General features: G+C 48.7%; 1 protein-coding gene across 19 annotated transcripts in view; it reads right to left on the reverse strand.

The window, feature by feature from the left end:
• Positions 1–2,180: 2,180 nt before the first annotated feature.
• The window catches only part of LOC105563146, a 90,574-nt gene continuing 65,655 nt past the window's right edge, over positions 2,181–27,099 (reverse strand). For 18 of the 19 annotated variants that reach the window (XM_012014500.1, XM_012014491.1, XM_012014496.1 and 15 more), the window contains 10 exons: positions 26,812–26,864; positions 26,566–26,735; positions 19,288–19,347; positions 7,098–7,302; positions 6,058–6,316; positions 5,830–5,944; positions 5,609–5,731; positions 5,335–5,489; positions 5,061–5,140; positions 2,181–3,971 (listed from right to left, as the gene is read on the reverse strand). In XM_012014500.1, coding sequence (XP_011869890.1) covers positions 3,803–3,971; positions 5,061–5,140; positions 5,335–5,489; positions 5,609–5,731; positions 5,830–5,944; positions 6,058–6,316; positions 7,098–7,302; positions 19,288–19,347; positions 26,566–26,735; positions 26,812–26,864 — 1,389 coding nt within the window. In that variant the 3' untranslated portion in view covers positions 2,181–3,802. The remainder of the gene's footprint in view (positions 3,972–5,060; positions 5,141–5,334; positions 5,490–5,608; positions 5,732–5,829; positions 5,945–6,057; positions 6,317–7,097; positions 7,303–19,287; positions 19,348–26,565; positions 26,736–26,811; positions 26,865–27,099) is intronic. The other variant, XM_012014490.1, reaches the window with a different exon arrangement.

A 27,099-nucleotide genomic window follows, 5' to 3' on the forward strand; every position in this document is an offset into this window, starting at 1 on the left:
ATTGACTTGACCTTGGATAGACATTTGAAGGTCACATGAAGGTCTTAAATTTACGGCACCGAAAATGTTAACGACGACTTAGACTCAGAGTTGTTGCAGATATGGATCCTCCTGGTACGAAATACCTGTGAAATCGCAAAGACTGCTCCTGTGCGTGATGCGAAGGAGCCTGGAGCCCAATTTTTTGACCGCCGGCAAGATTTACGTTTACTCTCTGAAGAGCTTCACCACAGTAAATATTACTTACGAGGTTGTTACGTGTTCCTTTGAAAAGTTCGTCTTCAGAATACTCGTTCTCATTTTACAGGTGATGCAGACTTCGGTGTCGTATTTCACCGTACTTGCGTCCTTTCAATGATCAAAGATCAATATATAATTCGGATAGTATTTCTGAGTAACCAGAATTATGTTATAGCAATAGAGATTGTGCACTCTGTAAAAGTCAATCAGTGGATTATCACTGAAAACAGCGAATAGTCATTGATTTAGTTATAAGTATACCACTGCAATTTTCACTAGTGTACTTATAACTGCAAATCAGCGATTATTCACTGTTTTCAGTGATAATTCGCTGATTGACTGATTTAGAGAGCAGTGGAAACAATATGTAACGGATTAATCATGAATTAGTTGCCTGCAGGATTAAAATATCGTTGTTAAATATAATTTTAAATCTAATTGTTTTGCGAACGAAGTCGTAAGTTGTGGAGAAATAAGCAAGGGTAGAAAATGAAGAGATAGGTAAGAAATCCCCGTCGTACTTATTTTAAGTGCTAACTAAAGTATCATTTCCTTGCTTGGTTTTAAAAGTATTACGCGAAGCAACCGATTTTTAGTAATGGACTAGGTTTTATTTGCGTCTAGAGTATATAATACATAGTAACGTCGTTAGCGCGAGTTGCGAAAACAAGTGAAACAATTTAAATCGTTAACTGATGAAATTCGATTTAATGTCAAGCAAAAATCACGCGTTATGTCGGTGACGAGCGTGTCGCAAAACGCCCGAAACGGTTACACTACATTTGTCAGTAAATTCTCGGTACTATTATTATAAAAATCATCAAAGTTAAGCTCGAATAGAAATAAATCTTAAATGTCTTTAACATTTAATTTGATAACTTACTCACTTATATTAATAAAATCTTTTCGTGTGAGGCGAAAGTTGCGTGAAAATATTACTTTCTCCTTTCATAGTAATTAAAAAGAAAGTCACGTTGTGCAGCGTCAACGCGTACTATTCGTTTGGATATTCCGTAGGAAATTTGGGACCGTCGATCCTTTCTTAACAATTGAGAAATGTAACAAGAAGAAAGGCCGAGTTACATAGATTCGACGACAATCCTGGCTTTTATTTCGGTGGCTCGTAACGTTGTCGAACTTGAGACCGTAAGTTTTACGATTTAATGGGATATGTACGTGGATATATGCGCACGTGTATGCACAGACTCGCGTTGCACGCGAGACGAAATGTTCGTCGCGTTTTCGTCGCACATCGAGCGGTGCACTTAGCTACCCTTGGTAAGGATATCGTAATACCTTCGATTTACTGATCGAGAGAAAATCTGATTTTGCCATCTAATCTAACGAAACAGATGAAATATTCAGGATTTTTAAAACCACCGTGCTTCCGAACAATAAGAAAGTGCTTTTCCAAGCATTCCCGCCGCTCGAATGTACGCCGAAGACACGAGGCAATGAAGAGAGAGACGGCCTTGCTCTTTTAGCTTCATTCGAAGATAAAAACGGCACCTATCGCTTTCGAATCCACCGGATACACTTCGGCGCCTATATAATGCCCTTGTCACATGATCTTTCTTTCGTTCCTCTATAATTATTGTAGTAGTATTGTCTGTTTCTCGACTGCGTTCGTCTCTGTTACTCTAACGCTTAGGCGATCGTGCGATCGTGATAAAGTGACGTTAGAAAAGATCGTGACGACCTGGCTTGGATACATTATTTTCACGTTGCGACTGTATGAATGTATATAATTGTCAATAGTATGTACACATTTCCGTGTACGTTACGTTCGACACTTGCTAATTATTCGTGATGTACACGTATGGTATTTTTATATATTATGTATTATCGCGTGGTACACAGTGTACGATATCCGTATGTATATATGTATATATATATCTCTCTCTACTCTCTCTCTCTCTCTCTCTCTCTCTCTCTTTCTCTATATATGTGTTGTATATTTATATATAACTCTGGGTACAAATAATGCTTACAAAAATATTAATTTGGGAAGGCAAACTTTCAATTATAAGTCCGTTAGTCTCGAAATATTCACGAATGTAACAATAACAGTGGCCGATTTTATCTACAATACCGAAATCATAGGGAAACAGCCGTCCGCGTCTCTCTAACTCAACACAAGTCACCGCGTGCTAATTCGCCTCCCATCTCCGGAGTACAGCCGCCATAAAATCTCAAACTAATCATTATCTCCCAAATACCTTGAAACCCTCCCCTCCCCCTTTCGATGTCGCATTGTCTACACGTCTCTTTTCTCCCTCTTTATTCTCTTTCGTTCGATATCTTCCCGGATCGAGCCAGCAGCCGCCAGGAACAGCAGTAACAATAAGTTACTAATTGTTATCGTACACTACTTACAAACTTTACTTACAAACTCGCGTATCCTAGCGTACTATCTTGCTAAATCTTTTGGTAAATTCGACGACAAAAAGGGCCCTGGTACGATCAGCGATTATTTCCGAGTATCGTTAACATGCGGTTGACTGCGTGGAGATCATATCGTAACAAAGAATGATCGATGTGACATCAAACAGAAACGTATGCGAAGAGAATATCGAGTGATATTGATATCTTTTTTTGATATTAACGCTCTACCGATATGCCGAGAATAATTCTGATCGTACGAGAGCTCCATTACGCCACGCCGCAAACACTGACAGTTCTAATATTTATCCTAACTGCGTAATCGATTAACATCGTCGTTAGACCCAAAAAGGAAGACTGTTGTGACGTTTTTCACTTCCCGCTGTGGACGCTTAACCCTCTCGTCTCTCAAATTATTCATCGCTCAGAACGATAAGAGTAAAAGTCGTCTGACGTTGCACGAAACCTTTTAATCACGTTCGCCGAACTCGGCGAAAGTACTTCCGTGCGACGCAATCGCGTGGATTTAATTAGAAGTCTCATTCGTTGTATCAGTAACATTTCGCGAGTCACGTGTGTTAGATGAAATTGCATATGTCATGCAATGTTTCGAACGCAATCCAGTGACATTGTATATCACTGTAAATAAAACGAAGAGATTCATCAGCTAATATCTTTGAAAATATAAATTTCCGTGTCGTACATTAACGGGATTTGCGAGAACAATTAAAAATTCAATAGACTAACGAGTCATAAAAAAGTTGATTGCTAAAATCTCTTAAAATTTTCGAACGTTGAAATAATTAAAATTGCACATGCGCGCCTGCACAACAAACAAAAAAACGAATAGTCGTAAAATTATTATCATAATTGACTTATAGTCAGTATAATACACCGTATAAGACGCAGATGTTGCAATCATGCGTGTTATGTACATGCACGATTATCATTTTTACGATAAAAGAAGAAGAAGATAAAAACATGATTGGGATTCGTTTCAATAAGTCTCTTCCAATTGCGTAACTCGCAGAAACCTTCGCGAACGTATCGCCGGAGACGATCGGGTTAAACGTTGAGAAATTCGGTGTCTATCCTAACGATTCCGCCTAGTGCTTTGGTGAAAGCTATCCTGGGCCCTGATGCGCCGCGCGGCGTCCAAGTCCTGGACCGTCGGCCTTCCTCACAATCTTTCCACGTAATTGCCCGGGAAGGTGCCGAAGTAACCGGTCCTTTGGCTGGAGCCGACGTACCATCCGTCGTCGCACTTCTCCATTACGTACACCGTGTCACCCTCCTTCAGCTCCAGCTCGTCGTCGTTCTGCGGTTTGTAATTGTACAGCGCCCGGTATCTGTCGAAGCGCAAGTAGCTGTGTGAGTCCGACAATACCACTTCCTGTCACGAGTGACTGATCAAATTTATCGAGGCGCACAAAAAGATCATTAACGCATTCCGCGAAGCACCGATGGCCCACAATGAACTTTCAGTTCAGACCGCTTGATATATTTTAACTATAAAAAGAGACGTGATCATAAACTACTGTCTGAAATTATTAATTTCATAAGTACATAAGTAGCTACACAGTTATTGTGTACAGCGATTGACAAGTTGGTTGCGACATTTGTTTTTAATGAGTTTGGAAACGCGCAGATTCAGGTTTACGTTCCAAAACATTTTCTCTGAGGAAAATTTTACTCGAGAAATAGATCGGGAACGTGCAAAATGGTTTCGTGAAGATTTTGGAACGTAACCCTGAATCTAAATGCACGTTCCTACACAGTTGGAAAATTTGTGTTTTCTTGTTAAAAAAAAATGCCGGTTAAAATTTTTGTGTTAAACGATTAACACATTCATGTGTTAATTGACCTCAAATATAAAATTATTAAAATAAGCGAAAAGAAATGTTAAAACACAATGTGTACCCATTTTGTTAATCTTACACAATACTTATGTTCTATACTATTAGTAGCAAGATTTATCTGTTAAAATTTACAGAATAAAATGTTGATTTTATTGATGTTAATTTTACACACAATTTATTTCAAATTATTTTGAGATTTGCATTTATTTTGTGTTAAAATATTAACGGAGTATTAGTGTGATCATTTAACATATCCATGTTACGTTAAATTAACACAAAAATTTGTATGGACCGTTTGAGACATGTGATATCTGTTAAATTTAACACAAATCTTTCAACTGTGTAAACTCATTAAAAAAATGTGTTGCAATCATTCCGTCCATCACTGTACAGTATAATTGTGATCATTGATGAGCAGTAATCGGTTTTTGTGCTCTTATTATGAAGTACATGTTAATTAACAAATATTGTACAATATAATAATTAAACGTAGGTCATCGGTGATTCAAGCGTGGATGACAAACAATGTAAAATCAATGCGCAAATTTTCGTTGAAGAGTGAGAAATTGCAGGACTCACGGGATCGGCTCCGAGTGCGTATCGATGTGCAGGGTTTCGCTGAGTTGCGACACGTGCAACTTGCTCCCTCCCATACGTGGCTAAAACGTGCGAAGAGAAGGGGCTGTTACGAATGTACTTAATAAAATTCGCCTTTTTAACGTTTTCGCTTTATTAGAACTGTCTCTTTCAACGAGACGCGGCCATTATCCGATGGCGTAATGAAACGTTACGGGCAGGATTCAATCACGCCGCGGAGTAATTATGCCATGACACGAGATTGCGCGATAGTTACCAGTGAATTATAATGGGGCTGGGTTGTGTTGATATTGACCGGGATGGACGGCACGTAATGATGGGGTCCCATACTCATTTTCCCTCCAGACGAGCCGTTCGCTAAGAGACTGTGCGCCGCCGGAGACGCGACCGGTTTGTTCTGAATCGGTGTCTCTGAAATAATAGCGGGCGAACTTCGTATAAATTTCGTCGACTCGACGAAAGGTTTAGACTCGCCGCCATGACTCGCCCTCATCCATTTCCTTCTAATCTGTCTTCCCCGATTGAATTACCTGATCGATGCCCGGGTTCGACGATGACCTCAACGTAGGAAATCGGGAAGATCCCCTTTCTGTTTCCAATGCGCCCTTCGTACCAATTCTCGTCAACCCTCCTCGTCAGGACCACCAGTTCGCCTACGGATAAGGACAAACGCAAACGTGCCGAAATGTAATTCGCATTTTTTTTCCCCTCCAAGTTTACGAGATTCTACTTTGCAACGGGGCGGCCTCACCTTTCGCCAAGGACAGCTCGAGATTGGTCTGGGCGACAAAGTTGAACTTGGCCCGTGCCTGTCCCTCGTGGGCCTTCTTCGGTGTCGTTCGCATCATACCGTCGTACGGCAGGATCTGCATCGGGCAAAAGTTAGAGAACTTTGATAAGAGCGCACTTCGTCGCGGCGGCTATCCAGCTTTCACTTCTCGCAATTTGTCGACGCGTTTCAACTCTACTCGACGATTACCTCAACGTAGTTGGAGGGGAACAGTCCGATCATCGCATTGTACTCTCCCTCGTACCAATTCTTGTCCACCTGCCGTCGGACGAATATGAGGTCGCCACGGCGGAAAGTCAATTCCCGGGACGACTGGCCGACGAAATTGTAGAGCGCTCTCGCCACCAGACGCGGCTCCGGTGTTTGATCTTGGGATCGACTCCGCTGGCTCAAATCGTCCACGAAATCGTCGTAGCGATTCAGGGGTATGGGCGACTTCTGCGACGGTCTGAAAATTGCCGGAGTGTTGTCGGAGGAGGTGGCACGGTTTCTCCCGGGCCGAGGATTGTCTTTCTGTTTGCTCCGAGCAAACGCTAACTCTCTTCGACATTGTGACGATTATCGAGCGTTTGCGGTCGCAATGAGCCACGGAAGAATGTACACTTATTCCTTTTCGATATCCTTCCCAATCCTTCCCGCGAATTAGATCCGGCCAATACATTTTTAAGTCAAATAGTCAGCGGTGTCAATTGAAAATGACGAGTTTCAATCTCGAGAGCCATCTTTCCAACTCGACTCGGGACTTTCTATTTTGCCGAAGCAAATCTAGGGCCACCTCTGGCATCCTTCCCTGAACGCCAATGACACCTCTCGCGGTTCTTCTACCTGCGCGTGTCCACCTACCTACGCTTTCATTGTGACGCCCGCGTAAAAACAGCTCGCGGCGCGCAAAGCGTTACGCAACGGCCGCTGAATAGCAGGAAGCGTTTACGAGACGACGACGAGTGCGACAAGCTAAAGATGCAACACGTTCTTTCGCCATGCGCCGTTATTAATGTTATCTTATCGAAAAATACTACTCTTGCGGTTGGAAAGCATAGAGGAGCGCGGAGAAACACGCGAGAAGGATACGCTATCCTCGCCGGTACCGCGTTGTTAAAGCGAGGACTCTCGGTCTCTTCGTCGACGAAGGTGATTCCGCGAGGTTTGGAAAGATGAAACCTCCAGCTTCGACCTCCCGATTTCAAGGGAAATTAAAGAGGAATAAGGGGGAGACTCTTTGTACTTACATAAAATTATCCGTGTGCCTGCGGGAGTCGATGTCGTGCAACTCCTGGAGGTACTTGCGACGGCGCTCCTCTTGGTAGACGCGCCGCATGTTCTCCGCGCTGCGACGTGCGAGCTCCTCCTCGGTCAGCGGCTCCTTCGCCTCTGTACGCACCGGCGAGCGATAGTGAATCGTCACCTCACCCTCCACATAACGCCTCGGCGATTCTGCATCAAGCGAGACGCGTTTATCGTCACTGATCGCAAACGACGTTGCGTTCCGGTCGTTGCAACTTTTCGGTATTTTACGCGGGACGTCCTACATGCAGGCGCGAAATGATCTCTATTGTGTATTAGAGATGTGCGAGTTACATATTTTTCATATCGAATCAACAAAAGCGAAGTGAATTAAATCGAATCGTTGAAGTGTAATTTTTAATCGACAACATAATTGCTATTAGATTTAATTTTCACTCGCGATAAGAGAATATTTCGATGTAAAAAAGTGATATTAATTGTATAATATAAGTTTGTTTTAAGATAAAAAAACTAAAATATACTCACATGGAAAGAATTTTCTCTTAAAATTTACCCTGAAAATCATGTAACCGTGGGACAACGTGGCGTTTTGAAGAATTTTATGAGAGTTGTTTGAAATTTTACCATACATTCTACTAGTAATTTTATACTTGGTATACGTTTTACTAGTAGAATGTATGGTGAAATTTCAAGAAACTCTCAGAAAATCCTTCAAAACGCCACGTTGTCCCACGATCACATGATTTTCAGGATAGAGCAAGAGTCCGTAGGCAAATGGCCCCATTTCTTTCGCATTCGATTTGGTCACAAAGTGGGTACCAAACGAAAGGTCTCGTCAAGCTGACTACAGATCAGTCTCAGAGTTTATCTATTTGACGTTCCAGAGATAACGGACTCGAAAGGTTCCATTCCATTCCAAACAAATGGTTGGTATCTGTCCAGACGGCTTCATCGCTTATGTCCTGGGAATTTTTGGAGCCCGATATCTCTGGAACGTTAAATAGGTCCACGGAGAGACCGATATGGTTACCACATGTCGACAACTATATGCGTTTTGTGCAGCAAACTTGGTGAAAGTTGCAACACAAAACAATGTAGATGCCCCTACTATTTATACGGCAACATTTTAATTTTAGTTATTTTAGCCTTAGCCGGTCTTTCCGTGCGCACTCTGAGACTGACGTATCTGTAATCAGCTTGACGAGACCTTTCGTTTGGTGCCTACTCTGTGAGACCAAAATCGAATGGGAGAAAAATGGAGTCGATCTTGTTTAAGAAAAAATGCTCTCCGTGTATAAATTTCTAAAGCACAGCAAACGGTTTGCTGTCGCATCTAGTACAATAGGCACAGTAGGAAAATATTTAGCTATCACAACTATATATTAGCTGCCCATATTTTGCAACTGAAATTAAGTTGCCACATACGGCGTTTAGCTACGGTAGCCACATTTTTCTTTCCGTGTACATTCTGCGCAATTTTATTCAATTTGACCCGCGCCATGTGCGACGAGATACGATGCGAGAGAGTGCTGTTAATTGTGGTTTAAATTATTCGATTGATGGGAGCGTTTTATTGGGGGCGCGGTTTGGAAACGCGCGTCATTTCATCGAGTTAATCATCGTCGTCAGCCGCACCAGCGGACCCTCTCGTTATTAAAAACGACGGCGAACGTCGATCGCAGATTCAGAATTCGGAGTTGCTCGCGGCAGCCTGCCGAAGCATCAAACACAATCGTGCATGTACTAGTGATAAAAAAATCAGATTATCGAGATCACATTCGCAGAAGATAGGATTTCAGCGTTCTCAACGTTTCATGTTCTATTAGGCTGGCAGAGATGGTTTATTCGTTTGATTCCGACGTTTCGACCATGTCACTCGGAGAACTATGACGCCCAGAGATGGATGTCAAACCTCCGTTTTTAATTTAATATCGATGACGTGGTATTTATTATTAAATTCCTTAAAAAGGACCACGACCCGTATGGCCGAAACGTCGGAATCAAACTAATAAACCATCCGCCAGCCTAATTGAACCTTTGACATCCATCTCTGGGCGTCACAGCTCCCCGAGTGACGCCCAGGGATGGACGTCAAACCTCCGTTTTTAATTTAATATCGATGACGTAATATTTGTTATCAAATTCCTTGAAAAGGGCCACATCGTATGGTCGAAAGGTCGGAATCGAACTAATAAACCATCCGCCAGCCTAGAGTTGTCTAACAATTCTTTTCACTGTTAATTAACCACTGGCGGTTCACAGTCTTTCGTTGTTTCATGTTCAAGCCCGACGGTTACTGGAGCATGCGACGATCGTAACCAGCCAGATAGTATCTTGAAGAAGAATTGAATCATATGAAAGGCGACGTTTTAACCCACATCGAGGCCGTGGCTTGTTTATCTCATTCCGCTGGAACATATGGCTTCTTCGCGGCGAGAAACGATACTTAAGTCCGCGGTCGTCGACCGGCGCGAGGCAAAAATCTAGATACGGTGTCTGAGCATGATTTCACGTGATGCTCGATTACATTTGATTACGCGCACGTGATACGGCGTGTACAAAATGTAAAATACAAGAGGCCGCGCGTCTATTACACCGATATGTGCGAAATTATAACGGTTGTCATCCTCAAACATGTAGAAGCTCCTCTGGATGTTCTTACACGTTAGTTGGCTTGGCACATTTACAGGCGATTATTATTTATTTATGCAAAGGCACGTAGCGACTAATGATATCGATTCGCGTAACGCGTTTCTCTCTGTTTCTCTTCCTCTTCCTCCCTTATCTCTCGCGAGAGCACGTTTAAAAAACTAGGAAGCACCGCGTATTTTAGACGGAAACAAAAACACGCACCTGCTTTCGTGCGCTGCGCGGGATAATGACGGGAGTTTATCGCGATGCCAGCAGCACGCGCGTACGCGCAGGCACACAATGCGTGCTCGCGTGCGTCGGGCTGCAGCGAGACTGTGCGACTGATAAGGCGGAATGCAGCTGGTCAATTCTCGATAAAGCGCAGTCGCGGTGACACGGGCGCGAGATGCGTCGCGAAAGAGCCAGCCCGTTGACACGCGGCCGAGTCTTTCGGGTTCCAGTGTCGCCGGGCATTTATCTTTCATCCCGGATGGCCGGGAGTGGAAAGCCACGAGAGAAAAGTGTCACGGGACACCACCCAGAGGCAACGAGATGAAATAGAGTGGAAATGTAATTTACAAAAAAAAATCTCTTTTCGGATTACATCTCGAGTCGAAGAACTTTCGTTCTTCTCGGGTGAAACCTCGCTGGATCTTCCCGCGATACCACCTTGCTTCGTGCCGTCATTACTCGTGTAACCTAATTTGTTAGCGTGTAATGTTAACTCATTACAAATTCCGAAACGAGAAACTGAGTTTCAGTCTCTCTCTCTGAACGCCGCAACACCTTTCACCGCTTTCATTGAAGAAGATTCTCACGCGATCGATTCTCCCTCTTTCTCGCGCCTATCCTGTGTCGAGACCATTATTTTACGGTACCTTATTATTCTTTATATCTGATTCTGGTTCTCGTATAATTTAATTCCGTTTTCCTGTTCTACTCTCGGCGCACTTCTGGGGTCTTTCGTGGATTATGAGAACAAGTTACGTAGCTACCCGCCATTATAACAATTTGTCATTTGTGTCGCTGTTAATTACTCTTATAAGGTGAAATGCGAACATACAAGTTTCTTTTGTTCTATCACGATTTTTCAAAGCGCGAATTGATTGCAGGGTTGGGCATTTACGTGTAAACTATAATTTACATCTACATGCATCAAATGTAAACTATGTTTAACGTGTCACGTAAACGACGGGTAATCCATATGGATCGTCGGACATTCGTATTTTGACAGAAATATCGGAAATTTGTTTTGTTCGCAATTTTATTTTCCGTTCCTATCGTTTACTTTGAATACAAGTTTTAACGCGTTATGAAAACTTAACAGATCAGATCAGCGTAAGTAATAATATTTATGTATTATTATAAGTATTATGTATCTTTTATATCATTGTACAGTTAATTAATAAATAAACAGAGTTGGAAAAGTTACTTTATAAAAGTATCTGGTTACAGTTTCTTCTCTAAAAATGTAACTAGTTACAGTTACAAGTTACCGATTCTGACAAGTAACGCGTTACCGTTACAGCTACTAAAAAAGTAACAAATCGTTACTTTGCAATTACTTTCTTGCAATGAAAATAAAACTATCAAATCTGCGTTTGAATTGTAAAGTGTCGATAAAGGCGTTTATGCGCAAATGCAAGGCCCGATGCGATCTGTGGAGGTTTAAGATATATATAAAGTAACTCTTAATGTAATTATTAAATTAGTTACTAGTTATCGGAAAAAATGTAGCTGAGTTAAGTTACAGTTACAGATGGAGAGAAAGTAACGAAGTTAAGTTAAAAGTAACTGTACCTGTAACTTCGTTACAAGTAACGAGTCACTTCCCAACCCTGTAAATAAATTACAACTGAAATGCATTTAATTTAATCTAATGTAAACTATCCTTTAGGACTGTTTGCGAACGTACAGTCGAAAAAGATTCGCGCAGACAGAGCGTAAACAATCCATGTAGACGTAATCTCGAAATTTACGGCAACCCTGGTTTTAACATCTGCGCGATACAGACGCACGTATTCAAAGCATTCCTGTCGATTTCAATTCCGCAATTCAATCGTATCGAGTTTTCTAACTTGCAACGTTTCAAAAAGGACACGCTGCCGCACCTAATTGTTGCCTCGAGTTTATTTCTATCTTTCTCTCTCTTCTCCTCAATCATCGCACCAGCGACACCAGCAACAGCTGGATACGCCGAGGCGATCCTAACGGGGCGCGCGGCTATTTACGCGCGGCAGGAAGAGCATTATTTCAGGAAAATTATGCGCATGTTTACTGACTGTACGGAATCGGTCCGTAGACCGTAGACGGAAGCGCGCTTCCGCCGGTGTGAAGTCCGCCAATCGGACTCGTTTGATCGAACAAAGGGCTGCTAGTGGCTCGGTCACGGCGGCGGTCATCAGGGTCAATCGGAAGTATCCCGATCGATGTAGGATCTGCTCCCCGTAGATCGCCCGCAGAGCTCTTGCAACTGTTGACAAGCTGAGGCGACTGCAGCTCGTCGGACAACGAGAGATCGCCGCAGGATTTGTGCGGAGGTCCGGACGCTTTCCGTCGCTTTCTACCGGGGTCTCTTCCGCGCGGCTCATCGTTCCGCGGACTCTCGTCCGCGATCTTCGACGCGGCATTGTCTCGGGCGACGTGAACGGCCCGTCCGTTCTCGGCGACGGTCAGCAGATCTTTCGCATGAACCTCGTGACTGTGCAGAATCGCCACGTCAACGCTGTAATCGTTCAGACACTTCCTCTCGTTCGCCTCCATGCGTTCGCACCGCTCGTTCACCATGCTCAGGTCCAAGGGAGGAGGAATTCTCGCCGCCTTGACCTCTCGCCGTGAGGTCAAACGGTTGGGCGAGACCAGTACGTCCATCGCCGATTTGGATGTCGATTGTCCGCGGTTGATCGAGCATGTCCGATCTACAATCTCCCCGCGCTGTTGTTCTCGGGACGATCGCTCGACGCGACCCGATCTTACGACACGAGGCTCGAGCTCGTGGCAATCCGGCGATCCGAGCGATTCGAGTCCCTCGGGAACGTTGACCGCCCGCGCAACGTAAAGCAACGGAGCGTTGAGATTCCGCTTCAGGATCGTCAGATTCGGCAGAGACCTGCAAAGGTCCCAGCAGGTCTCGTCGTCGCTCCTCGACGCGCTCGTCACGCCGATGTTCGTCGAAGAGTCCGATCGCCCGCGATGATCGCGAATCATCCGCGAACGCGACTCGTTTTGAGAGAATTGGTCCCGCTCGAGTTCACCCTTGCGTGCCGGTCGATTTTTCGCACCGTCCATGTCGTGGTGTCCGCTCGCGGTATCCGACGAATCCCGACCTTCCTTCTCGAGATCGATCCTCGTGGCTCCGCCGAATATGTACTCCGGAAGAGTCCTCTCTCGGCTCCACGCACCGGGATCGATCTCATCTTCCACGATGCAGCACTGAGACGATTTATCGTGCATTTCTCTCTCACCCGTCGCGTCCCGAAATCGAGCCTTCTCGACGATCGACGAGCCCTCGCTCCGTTCATTACTCGCCTCATCGAGTTTAACGGACGGTACGTTCCTCACGTCGGCTCGTCTTATCTCGCTTCCGGGTAAGATGTTGACGAGCACTCGGCCGTCCCTCCGAGCGCGACCGCCGTTCCTGCGATTGATGACTCGAGACAAGTTCCTCCTGGTAAACTCGGTTAACGTGTCCATCTCTTCCTCCTCTTCCTCCGGAGTGCGTGTCGTCTGCGCTCGGGACTTCCGGTCGTTTATACTGCTCACCGATGATTGATTGCTCTGGCTGGTGAGGGTCTCGGTGCTGCCGAACCCGCTGCACCGCTTCGGCGCTTCCTGGCTGCTCCTCCCGACGTTCCCGGCGAGACCGTTGCAGCTCTGCCGCGCGTTCTTCCCCGGCATATCGGCGAAGAACTGTCGCCGGAGATACCGATTGTGCTCGAAGATCTCGTGCAGCCGCTCCCTGCTGTCGCTGAAGTGCTCCTTCTCGAGTCCCGCGGGATACCGCGCCGGTGAATCGCGCACGGCAGGACTTGCGGAAGAACGTCGCGTCTCCTGCAGGCAGCTCCGGTCCCTCGGGGCCGACTCGTGCGCGACGGGCTCGAGGCATTTCCCCGGGTCGCCGCAGTAATAGTCCTTGTAATCTTTGTAAAAGTACTCCCTCTCGAATTCCGTTCGCGGCTTCCAGCTCCACCGGGAGTTCTCCGCTTCGAGGTGATCCCGTCGCAAGGGCGCGTCGCTGTCATCCTCGAAGTGCACCGTGCACGCCCGTTGCATTTCCGGCACGGAGGCCCGCTGATAGGCGTGCCTCTCGATCCGCCGCGCGTCTCGCTTGTCGCGTCGGATCACCCTGTCCGGACGACGGAGTTTCACCAGGTCGTCGATGTCGCTCGCCAGGCTGGTCCACTCTACACTGCGCTCCAAGTCCGCGACGCGCGGCAGAATCGTCCCCGCTTCCTTCCCCGCGTTCCTCATCGTGGGACCGACGACGGCACGCGAGTATCAAGTCCGATTCGTCGCGGGTATTCTGCGGAGGAATCAAAGCACTCGGTATCGGCGCGACGACACGTTCGCCAGGCTCTGCATCTCGGCGTTTTCCTCAATCAACCTTTACGCATCGTTTACCGGGCGGAAATCGCGGTCAAATCGAGCCGCATATTAATCCCCGGCGGATAGGATCGAGGACGATCTCCCCCAGCCGGATGTTGCTCAAAATCTGACCGACGATCAGGATCCTCGCGGAATTAGCAGCGCGACGGCAAACGGGAATGGAAAGCGTGATTCACCTGCGTTGCGGCAACCGAGTGAAGAGAAACTCGATTAGTTATTGTCACCGGCCGATGACTCGCGATTATTCAACGCGCCGATGCCACGTCCGACGACTACCACGTCAGTTTCGGCGTTAGGAGCTCGCGCGGTCGTAACGGCGACTTGTACTCGCGAGCGGATGTGCAACGCGAGCTGCAACGTCGACTATCAAGGTTGATGCGATCGCGTCGTTCCGTGTCACGTTCCCCGGTGTGCCAATGCCCGTCTTCGTATATTCCGAGGTATTTCGCGCAATCACGTCTAACACGTAATCCCGATCATTCCTGATATCGCCGTCGTTATCGGTTCTCTCCCTTCGAAGATAAGCACGGAGAAACTTTCAATGAAAGTCTAACGTTACTCATCGCGTCCCGTGAAACGTGGCGTTAATCCGGGCGACGTAATGACGTTGACTCATTAACCACAGATCCCGTAATGTGCAATTAACGAGAACGAACGTGGGGGTTTTCCGCGAAACTTTCGCGTCGTCGCGGAAAAATGTCAAGAGGAACACGCCGCTGAAGGAAAACTGTGTTAAAAGCGAGAATTTCGCAGTCGCGAGAGGCGTCTCCCTATTAAATCGACCCCCTCCCGCCGCGCGAGATCTTAAGTGTCTTAATGAAGTGCATTTGTTTGTTGTACCGGCGAGCGGGAGCAAAACCTTTCCCTGAGAAAGGTGCTACTTGCACTCTCATGGCTATTCTATTCAAATGAGTCCACGGCGCAATGTGGATCAACTTCGCGAGGAAGACGGCGCCGCGTCGGTCTTTTCTTTCAATGAGAACGATTTCACTGACAAAGTGTCGCCGTCGCGACTTATTTCCACTCGGCCGTTCCGCTCAGCTGTCTCTTCAAAGTTTCGCGCGATCGCTCTTATCGGACGAAAGATTCCACTCTGCGGATAATTGGATTCGATCGCAATTCGAAACCAAGACGTTCTCGCGTTTCACCCGCCGAACTCGCGGTCGATGCGAATCTCGAGTTCTCAACGGGCCTGGCAAACGTGTCTCGTTCAAAGTCCGCGCTCTCGTCTTCGCCTCTGACAAGACGGACTCGCGTGGAAAGAGCCGGGCAATATCAGATGACCTCGCACGCAAACACACGTAATACGTACTCGATTGAGTTGCACGGAATTCACCTTCGACGCGACGCGAGAACTTGATCAAACGGATCCCCCCCCCCCCCGCACGTTCGCGGAAACGCCGATGGAATCGGCGCGATTATCAATTCGCGCGCCGATAACTCCGCGAGATTGGCTCGTCGTGCCTTGGGGAACTCGCGCCACGCCGAGACCGGTGTCGAATCGCCCCGCACTCGCGTAGCGACGTACCTCGTCGACACCTGTTATCGGTACCTGCGTCGCGCGACGCACGCGAAACGCGTCTGAGGAAGGCGCCGCGACGTTGGCACCGGTTATCGCGGCCCCCTACTCCTTGAAGAACGGTTCACCAAGCAGGAACCGCGGGGAACATCTTCGGGCGGAGCGCGCTCGCGTTCCCAGCGGTTTCGGACCGAAACCAAGGCCCCTCGATATATTTTCGGACGTTGAAGCCAACGATTTGATTCTCGCACAGAGACGACGTTTCCCCGGTTTCCGCGGAATGTAAGTCTTGAATTATTCCTGCCAGGCGCAGCGCCAACGTTTGCAGGAGAGCTCAACAGGCAAACGCCATTTTCCTCGAGTCGTTATCCGCAGAATTAAATATCGCCGTACTAGAAGGCGTTCAAGGCCGGCGACAAAAAGCCGCGTTGTTGCACGATGTTCCCCTGCGTGCGATATGACCGCATCGCGGACTGTAATGGGCAGTGTTGCTCTGCGCCTTCATCACTTTTCAGAGCCAGTTATTGACGACGCCGGTGGTATTATTTTCACGCTGGTATCGCTCTTCGCGGGTTCAGAGAACGGCGCTGGACTACAGACTCCATCACCTGGTATCATCGCCGCGGAGCAGGGGACGACGAGGGAAACGTACACGCACATTAATCATTGAGAGATTAGATAAGAGGGGACGATCGACACGAGCGTCCGCGTTTGCAGCAAATATTTGGAATAACAACTCGACACGACGACGCCGAGGCACGGCGCAGTGCCGAAGACTTCGCAGCGCCGAAGACCTGATCGCACGAGCTCTCGCGATTAAGTATGCTAATTGCGTTATGCAACGGCGATGACAATCGCGCGCGGCGGTCGAATTTATCGCGCGATATTAGCCGAAGTACGCGGACATCGCGACCGCCTCGGCATCGGGCCGCTGTGATCATCGTCGAAAATAATCGTGACCGCCACTTGTACCAATTTTAGCGGCACGTAATACCGCGTATGCGGTATGATCTAACGCCGTAGCGATACGATCGAAGTCATTAGCGTCAGATTTGCCGAGACTCCTGCGTCTTCCTGCCTTGAGATTGCAAATCGCGTTTCGTAACGGTCGAGCGAACGACTTTTAAAGTGACTTCTCTGATCGACGCTAGACCGCAAACACGGGCAGATTAAGCCGTTTACGATTTTAACACGGACTCTACCTTTACTCCAAATAGAACAACCGAGTGGATCGCGTATCTTTGCGCGTCGCGCGTCCATTGTGCTCCGAGGCATTCACGTGTAAATTGAACGTCACTCGGTGCACTGTTATCTTTCCGTTAGACAATTAGCATGCGCGGCCACTGTTTAGCGGAGCCGCCAATGCCCTTGACACCGGTAAAACTGATGAGAGGATTTAGGGCTTATCTCCCCGGCATCTTGATCCGCGCAATTATTCCGCCGGGGCCGATTTCCGGGCTGGATTTTCCGGGCTGGCGATAACACGTCGATTGTACGGACTGATCGGCAGGCCGAGCGTAATCGGTCGGTCGCGTAACAGACCAGGAATACAGGTGTCTCTTTGTCCACGTCGAACGTTGCCGTCACTTTTACTGTGGATCCGTCGTTTCCCCGACTACCCGTTTCTCTCTTTTATCGTGCAATATAGGACGCAATATATTTTTACATACTTCCGTTATTTCTTGTTATCTATATCAACGCGCACAACTAGGTTTGTTCCACTTTTCAGCCACTGCAAGGTATCGTAATTGAAACAGTCTGAATATTTTACACGTAAAAAGCCGTGGGAATATTTTAATTAGGCGGAGAATGTCTTAATTAAAGCCAACGGCACGCGATACTATTTTCCCTACTGGATCACTTACGAGAACCAATCAGGATTTAGCCTCAAGTCACCTGATCCAACACTCTGCAACCTTATTGGTTCTCCTACGCAATTAAGCAGGAAAAAATAGTATCGTGTGCCGTCGGCTTAAGTCTAGTCTTACGGCGAATCTTTCTGGAAAATGACAAAATACGCAGGTACTTCTAACGGCATGCAGTGACGCAGTCAACGTTAACGTTCCACGTGCCGCTTCTCGATTTCGCGCATCCACAGGAAAGTACAAGCGAGCATGATGCGAATTAATATCAAATTTCTAATCGGGGCTGCACGGCGAGCGACTCGCTACGGTGATTTCTCCATACGCGAAAGTGCATATTATTTTCGGTGCGTCTCGCGCCGGTGGCTCGCGACTTGTGACTCGACCCGGACCGGAGCTCCAGACCGAGCGAACGAGTGCGAACGAACGTGAGCGAGCAACTTGTTTTAATGAGCGCCGTTCATTGATGTGGGCCGCTCAGCTGCCGATCGCTCGCGCCCACTTGCCCTGAACTGGACCCGGCATTATGCGAACGTGCGGATGTAACGAAACTACGTGATGTACCAGCCGGATGAGCACCGGCGTGCCTCCCGACCGACCGCGCGATTATTGCGCTTACGCTCGATCGCCCGTGCAAACGTTCGTTGCACAATCTCTCTTTCCCCGAGCACGCGTCGCTCGTGCATCCCGAGTCACATGCGCCATGATGCATCAACGCGACGCGCGTTTAGCAAGTGCCTGCATCGGCTACGCGCGCGAAACTTTAATTTCACTGAATCAATCTCAGCCTCAAGCCCGACGACGCATACCACGAGGGGGTGTACATTTCGAGGAGATTAAGGGCCAGTTTTACAAACGTCGGTCAACTGCTAACTGAAGGTTAATTGATTCTCTGTCTCTTCTTATTGTTAGAGAACAAGGTAGAAAAAGATAGGGAGTTGACTGAACTCTGGTTAACAGTTAACCGACGTTTGTGAAATTGGCCCTTAGGCGGTTTCCTCTTTTATTCTCCGCCTTTACTCGCACGGAGAGACCGATATGGCTACCACATGTCTAATTGGGGTTGGCACAACCCCAATAAATAGTAATATTTGGAACAGCTATATCTGTGGTTGTCATATCCACTTTGATATGATAAGTAGTGAAGACAACTATATGTTTTGTGCAGCAAACTTAGTGAATGTTGCAACACAAAACAATGTAGATGCTACTATTTATACGGCGACATTTCAATTTTAGTTATTCCTGCCTTAGCCGGTCTTTCCGTGCAGGCAAGTTTAGGATTGGAAGTGACGAGGGGACGGAACGGAAGCGTTAAGATTAATAGTTGTTAACAGCATGACTTTCAAACAAAATTATCTCCAGAAACAGAAAACCGCCCGATTGGTTAATAACACGTTTAGTTTTCATGGAGACCAAGTGTGCCAGATGTTGCGAAACACCCGGTAGGGCGACCAGACTGCGACACGCGCGTGAGCGCACAGATGGACAGACGCATACAGAAAACATACAGGAAAAGGTATACATAATAATAATGAGCTTAGTAATCGGCATTACCTTGGCGATCATCTCTGCAGTGCTGGGATTTTGGCGGCGGCGGGGGTGCATTCAAGTATTCTATGGAGACGAGCGGAAAAAAATTAAAATAATAATTAGCCGTTCTACAGCTACGAAAATCAACTCGCGGGATTCAACGAGGGATCGCACACGCGTTGCCGAGCGAACCTGTCGATCAACTTGACGCGCACGCTTCTTCTCTAATATCTAACGATATTGGTGCCGCGAGAAGCGATAACGAACCTTTCAATCCGACTGCACGATTTAACGAACTTAAACTCTACTCTCCTAATCAACGGGAAAAAAACATTCATTTCTAAAGACACAAATTAAATTTCTCAGGTCCTCCTTCCTGCTTCTGGTATCTAGGAAGACTCAATGCAGCCTCTTTGCTCCGAACGGCTGACGAGATTTCACACCTTCGAAGGTGACGGTAGGTCGCGCCATGTAGACGGGCAGGGTCGGCCACCAGGTTCTGTGCCTTCGCGCGGCGGTGGGCGAAGGCGGTGGGGGCGGCGGTTGGTACCTGAACCTCGGTCTGTGCTTGTCAGGGTCGAAGGGTTGCCCGGCGAAGGCTGTCTGCTGCGACGGTTTGAGGATCGACGCGGGGGTCGTTCGCGGACGCGTCGGCGACGAGGAGGTGGCGCGCGGTCGTTCAAGTTTTCCCTTGACCGACGAAGAGGAACGTATCTTCGAGGTGCCCCGGTGGATCCGGAGATCGGCCGGTGACGACAGCGAGCGCATGTTGTCGCGACGACTGGGGTACCGGTGCGCCACCCACTTTCCGGCCAGGTAGGGCGCGATGTCGCGAAGCTCGCGCACGTCCGGCGCCGACGTGAACATCTCGCCCATTATGGAAGTTCGGGTACCGCGATCCGGTGACTCGAACCTTTTCCGCATCCGGCAGACCGGCTTCTTCGCCTCGAGCTCTTTGGTCTCCGCTCGCCTGGTCACGTGGTTGGTGACGGTACTGGTGGCTTGGGGCTCCTTCAATTCGACCGTCTTGCTGATGACGTCGATGTGCGGCATCGAAAGGTTTTCCCGGCGTAGCGGCACCCTCGGGATTGGCGGCGAGTCGCCCCTTCGTCCTACCCGCGGCCGTCCTCTCTTCGTCGTCTCGAATCTCCTGCGTAACCATGCCACGTCAACATGTTCGTGCGGCTTCAAGGCGCCGCCGCGGGCCTCTCCCTCGCTCGTCTTCTTCAGCAAGCTCCGAGCCAATTCCGGATCGCTGCGAAAGCGCTTCGGTGCGGCTGCGATCCTGACGCGCCGCGGCAGGTCCTCGGCGCTCTCGAATCTCGCGCGCAACCTACGCACCGTGCCGTTTCGTACCAGCTTGAGGTAGGCGCGCCAGTACCTCTCGGGATCCGGCGACAAACTGCGCGGCCAACCGCCGCCGCTGTCCACGCTGCAGGACGAGTTCGATCGCGTGGTCGCGCGACACGGACTAACGCTGCGCGGCCTCGCGTCGTATTCACGCTCCCGTGAACAGGAGCGGAACGGTCGTCGTTGCTGTCGTATGCTCGTCGCTTCCGGTAGCATCGGCGAGCTGCCCTCGATCTTTCGCTCTCGTGGCGACGCCGATCGCGATCGATCGAGCCTGCCGGCGCCGCCCAGTGAACTGTACTTGGCTGACTCGGTCTCGCCAAAGAGCTCCTTCAGGTCGGCGAAGCTTTGCGACGACGGTAGCTTCTTCCTGTCGCGAAATGTCCACGTCGTAGACGTCGTAGACGTCGTCGCTGTCGCCGCCGGCGCGATCTCCTTCTGCCGTTCTCCTCTTCTCTCCACGCTCTCGAAGAACTCGATCTTCCGCGACACGTCCTCCGTCTCGGGCCCATTGCCTCGCTGGATAACCGTTCTTACCGAGGTCTCCGAGCTCTCCGTCATGCTGTCTCCGTCACTGCCCGAGGCAAACTTGCTGTTCAATTTTGCTTTCTCGGCCGACATGGTCAACAAGGGCGGTTTCTTCGACCATTCTTCGAGTACCGTCTCCACGCGTTGCTTGTCGCTGGGGCTCTCGTTGTTGGACGTCAGCACCAGCAGGAAGTCGCTTTTGGACCTGCTCGTGTCCTCGATGTACGGCGCTTCGAGGGAATAGCAGGTTCTCGGAGAGGTGCTAGCCACGCTGGGCGTGTCGGGCGCGCAGGTACCCCTCGCTACATTTTTCGCGGACGGTTTCGCCGGTAACTTGGTGGCCGCCAAGGCAGCGGCGATGCTACCGCGAGTCTCGCGAGGCGCCAGGGGCGCGGACAGTCTTCTTCGCGTCATCCTGTCCAGCACTTCTTTGCCGAGAGTCAATGACAGCCTCTTCTTTTCCAGCTCCGACATCGATGAAGAAATCGATCTTTCCGACTCGGACCTCTCGATGCCCTTCAAACGGCCAATGGAGTCACTCTTCTTTAGGATGCCCTCAGTATCGCTTTGTTCCCTCAACATCGCCGATTCGTTCGTCGTTATCATCGAGTGGCATCGCACGTGGAGACTCTTTAAATCAGCTTGGGGATGGTCCTTGGAATCGCTCTCGGGCGGTACAATTATTTCGTAGCTCGTCAAAGTCTCGTCTTTAATCACGCGACCTTCCTTAACAGATCGCTGATGTTCACTAATCTCGCGAGGTGCATCAACGACGTCACCATTCGATCGTCTCTGGGGATTATCGCTACCGTAGATTTCATTCAGCTGCTTCTTCAGATTAGTCACCTGCTCGATGGACAAACTGCTCCAAAACTTCTTGCTACCGCCGAGGCTCCTCTGTAGGGATGGGTAGTAATCCGCGGTTCTGCTGGCATCCCGAAAAGTTGCGTTCGCTTTCTTCTGCATCGTGGTCGCCACGTTCACGACCGAATTGCCGCGCCAGAGGGGCTTATAAATATCCTTCTGCGAGATGTCTCTCTTCTTGGAGGACTCCAGCTCGCTCTCTTCGCTTTGGAGTCTCCGAAAATACTGCAAGATGTCCTCTACAGAGCGTTCCTTACAACGTAGCCCACAGTCGCCGTGCCACCTGAATTTATCGACGTCTTTCGCGCTGAAAAGAAAATCCTTGTCACGCTGAACGCTCTTCAGTTTTCCGTAGAGTGCCTTCAGCTCCTGTTCCGCTTTCTCCTTCGATCTAACCTGTTTCCAGCGATCGTAATCGATGATCTCTTCATTCTTCAGCCGCGGTCGTAGATCCCCGGAGGAGAACGTGCGCTCCAACTGGTCCATCCTGCTGAGGCTCGCGTAGAAGTCGCGCAGATCCTTGTACCGTGTCGACTTGCGCCTGTGATGCAGCAATTCCAGTATATATTGCTGATAATCCTCGCGATCCATGGACGATAATGAACCGGTGCTCTTCGTCAATGACAGGTTCGAACCTAGCCTCTTGGCGTCCTCCGCTTCGCCGGCGCTTCTGGCTCTCACTTTTTTCGTAATTGTCACTAGGGCGTCTGAGTCCTCTTGCTTGGAGTGAGTCTGTCGTCGAGGGGCCTGCGATCTCGTCGGGGATGGCGAAGAGGATCTCGGTGAAGATTCTCTCGACTCGGGCAGAGTCTTCAATGGCGGCTCACTTAGGCTTCGTCCCTTCACGTGTTCCCGTGACACAGAGTCTGGACTACACACGCGCAATGTAGTAGACGAACCGAACTCGTCGATGCCCAGCAAGCTGTCGAATTTACTGATTTTCTGCAGGACCGACCGACCAGGCCAGCAGACCCCGTACGGGCTCGAGCTTCTGGACGAGACGACGCTCTCGCGTTCCCAGTTCTTGAACTTGGAGTTTGAGACCGGTCGCTTGTGCGCCAAATACACGCTCAGGGACTTAAGAGACGGTTCCGATCTGAAGCTCTCTCTTGTCGTCATGTCTTGGAACATTTTTGCACGCTCGCCGACGACAGACTTCTTCGCGTTATCTTCGTGAAGTTCTGCGAACGACATGTGGCTCCGCAGGAAAAGGTTCTGGAAGAACGTGTCCGTGCGCGTCGCCTCCTGATGCCTCTTGATCTCCTCCATGGTCAAGGACGTGGTACTGGAATCTTGCCCAACGCCTGGCACTATCTTGTCTACTCTCCTCAGCAACTTGATCTCGTCCTTCTCCGCGATCTCCCTCCAGCCATTCAAAGTCCTGCTCGCATCCGCTTCATCGACGTTCTTCTCTCTCCGCGCCTTCCTTCTTGTATCCATCTTTTTCTTATCGCCGTTCACAGTTACACGTATCGTCTCCGGCTTCCTGGTCGGAGCTTTGACGATCGTGTGAGGTTTCTCGCGAGGTCGCTTCTTCTTGCTTACTTCACTGGTCACTTCGGAACAGGACGAAGAGACCGAACGTAAGGATTCTTTGCTGACGACCAGTTTTTCTGATGGCCTCGCGACGATCTTCGTTCTCTTTGGTTCAGTCTTCGTAATTTGTGACGCGGTTTTCACGGGAGATTTCAGCTGGGCGCTCGGCGTCCTTCTCGTCACCGTAGGTTGTTCAGAACGCTGCTCGGACGTCTTGCGTAATAGTTCCTGTCCCTTAGGTGAGACTGCCACGACTTTGAGAGGCTTATCTACCGGACGCTTCTGTTTACTCGTCGACGAACTACACGGAATTGTCGGACTCTTCACTACAGTGCCTGACGAGGGTGCTCTGGTTTGCACGTCCCTCGTTTCTTTCTCTTTATGCTTCTGTAAAGCTTTCCTGACTTCTATCGGCGAGGAGAGTTCGTGTGATCTGCTGAGCCTCCTGCAGGATTGTTCTTGCTCTTTCTTCGTCAGACGAAGCTTGTCCCTCTTTGCGAGAGATTCCGGTCTCGTTGTAGTTCTTTCCGGAGATCTCTGTCTCACTTTAGTGGCAACAGCAGTTACGTGTCTCGACGGCACCTTTACTGCCGCGAGTTTGTCAAACTTGACCGAAGATTCGCGAATGCTCCTCGACGCCGGCGATGTCGAAGAACAAACGTGACTTCTCGCACTGCTCGACGGTAACTTTTTTGCGTCAAACTGGGTCTGTGCCAAGCAGGGATCCGATCTTCTCTTGCCGAAGGTATTGGAGAATAAAGCGGACACCTTGGCGGTCTTCGAGGCAATCGGACTGCTGGAGGACGTGCGTACGATCGTGCTGTGGAACTGCTCGCGACTTCGTCGATTTCTCTCGAGGTTGCTGCAGAATCTCTCTCTTAGCGATCTGATGCTCGACACGCTGTCGGCATGCGCGAAGCACTGTTCGTGCCTGGGCTTCGGACACGCGGTGTACGAGTTATCGATCAATCGCGTACTCTCCGAATACAATTTCAAGGTTCTGCTATGACGTGAGGATTTTCTTCGGGGCGGCGAGGGCGGCCTCGGCGCCGACATAGTTTGCGGAAGAACTCTGCCGGATGATGAGGAGCTGTGAAAAGGAGCTCTCATGACCAGCTGCGGCGATCTTGCGTCGCTCGAGGACAGTATCGACCACTCGTGCCGCGCTAAGAATGCCGTCGTAGACGAGGTGATGGTCGACGTGCACGAGGCGCTTCTTCGATGCACGCGGATCCTCGTCAAAGTCGGCGAGATCGGGAAATATTCGATCTCCGAGTCGTCTGTGGACAAAGTTTCGCCGGTTTGGTTCGGGTTCTCGTACGCCGTCGGAGTGCCCTTCGCTTTTAACACCCTGCCACCCAAAGATCAGTCGTCTAAAAGTTGTCCCGTTCAAGGCTAAGCTGGTGGACGCGCCGTGCTTCGCCGGCGCGACTGCGTGCCGATGCGAGGGTTTGCGGCTCCTCATTGTGACGTTACTGCAACTGGCGGTGCGCTTACGTAAAAGGAGGATTGCAAAAAAAGAGCTTTCCGGAAGGACCGGCTCGCGCACCAATATCGACAGACTATCGAGAGAAGAGCTGTGCCATATTTAAACTTAGGTGAGAAACGCCCGAGGTCGGGTTGCACCAACACACCATCGGTCGTCTAATTCCGATTATCGATTACCTGTCCCCGTCTAGATCGCAGCCTCGGCCATGACGCGCTATCGGGGAAGGAAAGTTTAGGCTGGCGGAGAGGCCGATGCATCGTTGATTGATTAATTAATCGATACCGGCGAGTCGGATCGCCTGATAAGTTTATCAGGGAAGTACCACAATAGTTGCGCTGTCGCACGAACTTGGACAGATCCGTTGTCCCGCGACAGCCTCTCCTCCAGCCTAATTAATCGCGATTAGCGTTAACTGACGTTGATGCAACCGCCCACGGGAGATTACACATACAAAGAAAATTCGTACGTATCAAAGCTGTGTGCCTCAAACAGAGCACTACTCACACGCCATGCCACGCGCTTTTCAGTACAGATCAGCGCTGTGAGAGTTAAAATTTTCTCGACCCTCGTCGATACATTCAATCTTGCGAAACGTCGAGGATACTTTTCGTAACCATCATAAGTGGTCCAAAACAAATATGAATCAATCATAACTAGAGATGTGCGAGCTATTCGAGTCGAATCGGATGACATTCGGTTTGACTTGAATTTAAATTTCTAAAATTCGAATTTGAACTATTCAAAATTTTCGAATCTAGATGGTTCTAACCTTTTAACATCATATTTTCCATTAACAAACAAAACAGCCTATACCATGTTAATCATGTCATGATCTGCTGTTCATAATCTGCTCAATCGATCATGTTAATAGGTACATTCAGTATTATAGTATCACAGCATTAATTGCTCGCTGACGGCCAAACAGCAATAGAATTAGTTCTCACCCTTAGTGCCAAATCAAAGGATATTAATTAAGAGAGTTAACAATAAAATAAACTGCATTATTTCATTATGCATGTAACTGGATAATGCTATTGAATATTACATTACAATATTTTAATAATTTACCTATGATTTCTTTGTTACGCCTGTTACATTGAATAAACTGCACACATCTCTAATCATACCCAGGTAGCACACATATCTAAAAGACATCATAAGGACGTCTTTAAGACGTCTTTTGACTTAAAGACGTCTTAAAGCTGTCTTTTAGATATGGCATGCTACCTGGGTAATTTCTCTAACAATAAAAATCGACTTTGTACAACTCCTTTAGCAACTGGCAAAACAGATCTTTTCTTCATCACTCGAGGTTTCGGGACGCATGCGTAATTGACAAAACACAATAATAATTAATAAAAACGCACACATTGCAAGCAACCTTAAGACACATACCCGCATGCGAAAAGTCAACTCGGGTTACACGGCCGATGTTGATCAGCGTGCTGATTGTATAGCATATCAAGACGTACGAAAAAAAAAGTAAGGAACAAAAGAAAGATGAAAACGCATACAGCACAATCGGGACGACTCACCCTTCGGACGTTCCGGGGCTGGCTTGCGAAGCCCATGGAGGGGTACGTCGCCACCGCTCTGCACCGTCTTGTACGCCAGTCTCTGCTCCAGAAGGCTGAGCGGACTGATGTCTTCTCGTCGGCGGAACACCAATGTCGAGTCACTCTCGTAGCCCGACTCTTTGAGAGCACTTCGCAAACGAGAAACACCGGTGAGAGACACCGTCGCGGACGACTAAAAGAATCGAGGATTGACATTGTACTCACTGAGTTATGTACGGCTTGGCCGCGGCACGTGCGTTGCTACGCTGATCGAAGGGCTGAAAAAGACAGAAACCCCGTTACAATCGTTGTCCGTTGCGTCGACGGTCCTCGATCGCCACTTATTGTCTACGAAACATGCTACGCATACACTACTCGGCGCGAGAGGTACGATTACGCGAGATCCGAGAACGAGTGGTTTTTAATCGAGATGAGCAATCGCATCGAGCAGAACATCGAGCAGATCATGCCGCAGTCGTGTAATGCTAAGCCGGGATGAAGAGGGACGCGGCA

The sequence above is a fragment of the Vollenhovia emeryi genome, unplaced genomic scaffold (genome assembly GCF_000949405.1).
Source record: "Vollenhovia emeryi isolate VEMERY1.0 unplaced genomic scaffold, V.emery_V1.0 DF939180.1, whole genome shotgun sequence".
Lineage (NCBI taxonomy): Eukaryota > Metazoa > Arthropoda > Insecta > Hymenoptera > Formicidae > Vollenhovia > Vollenhovia emeryi.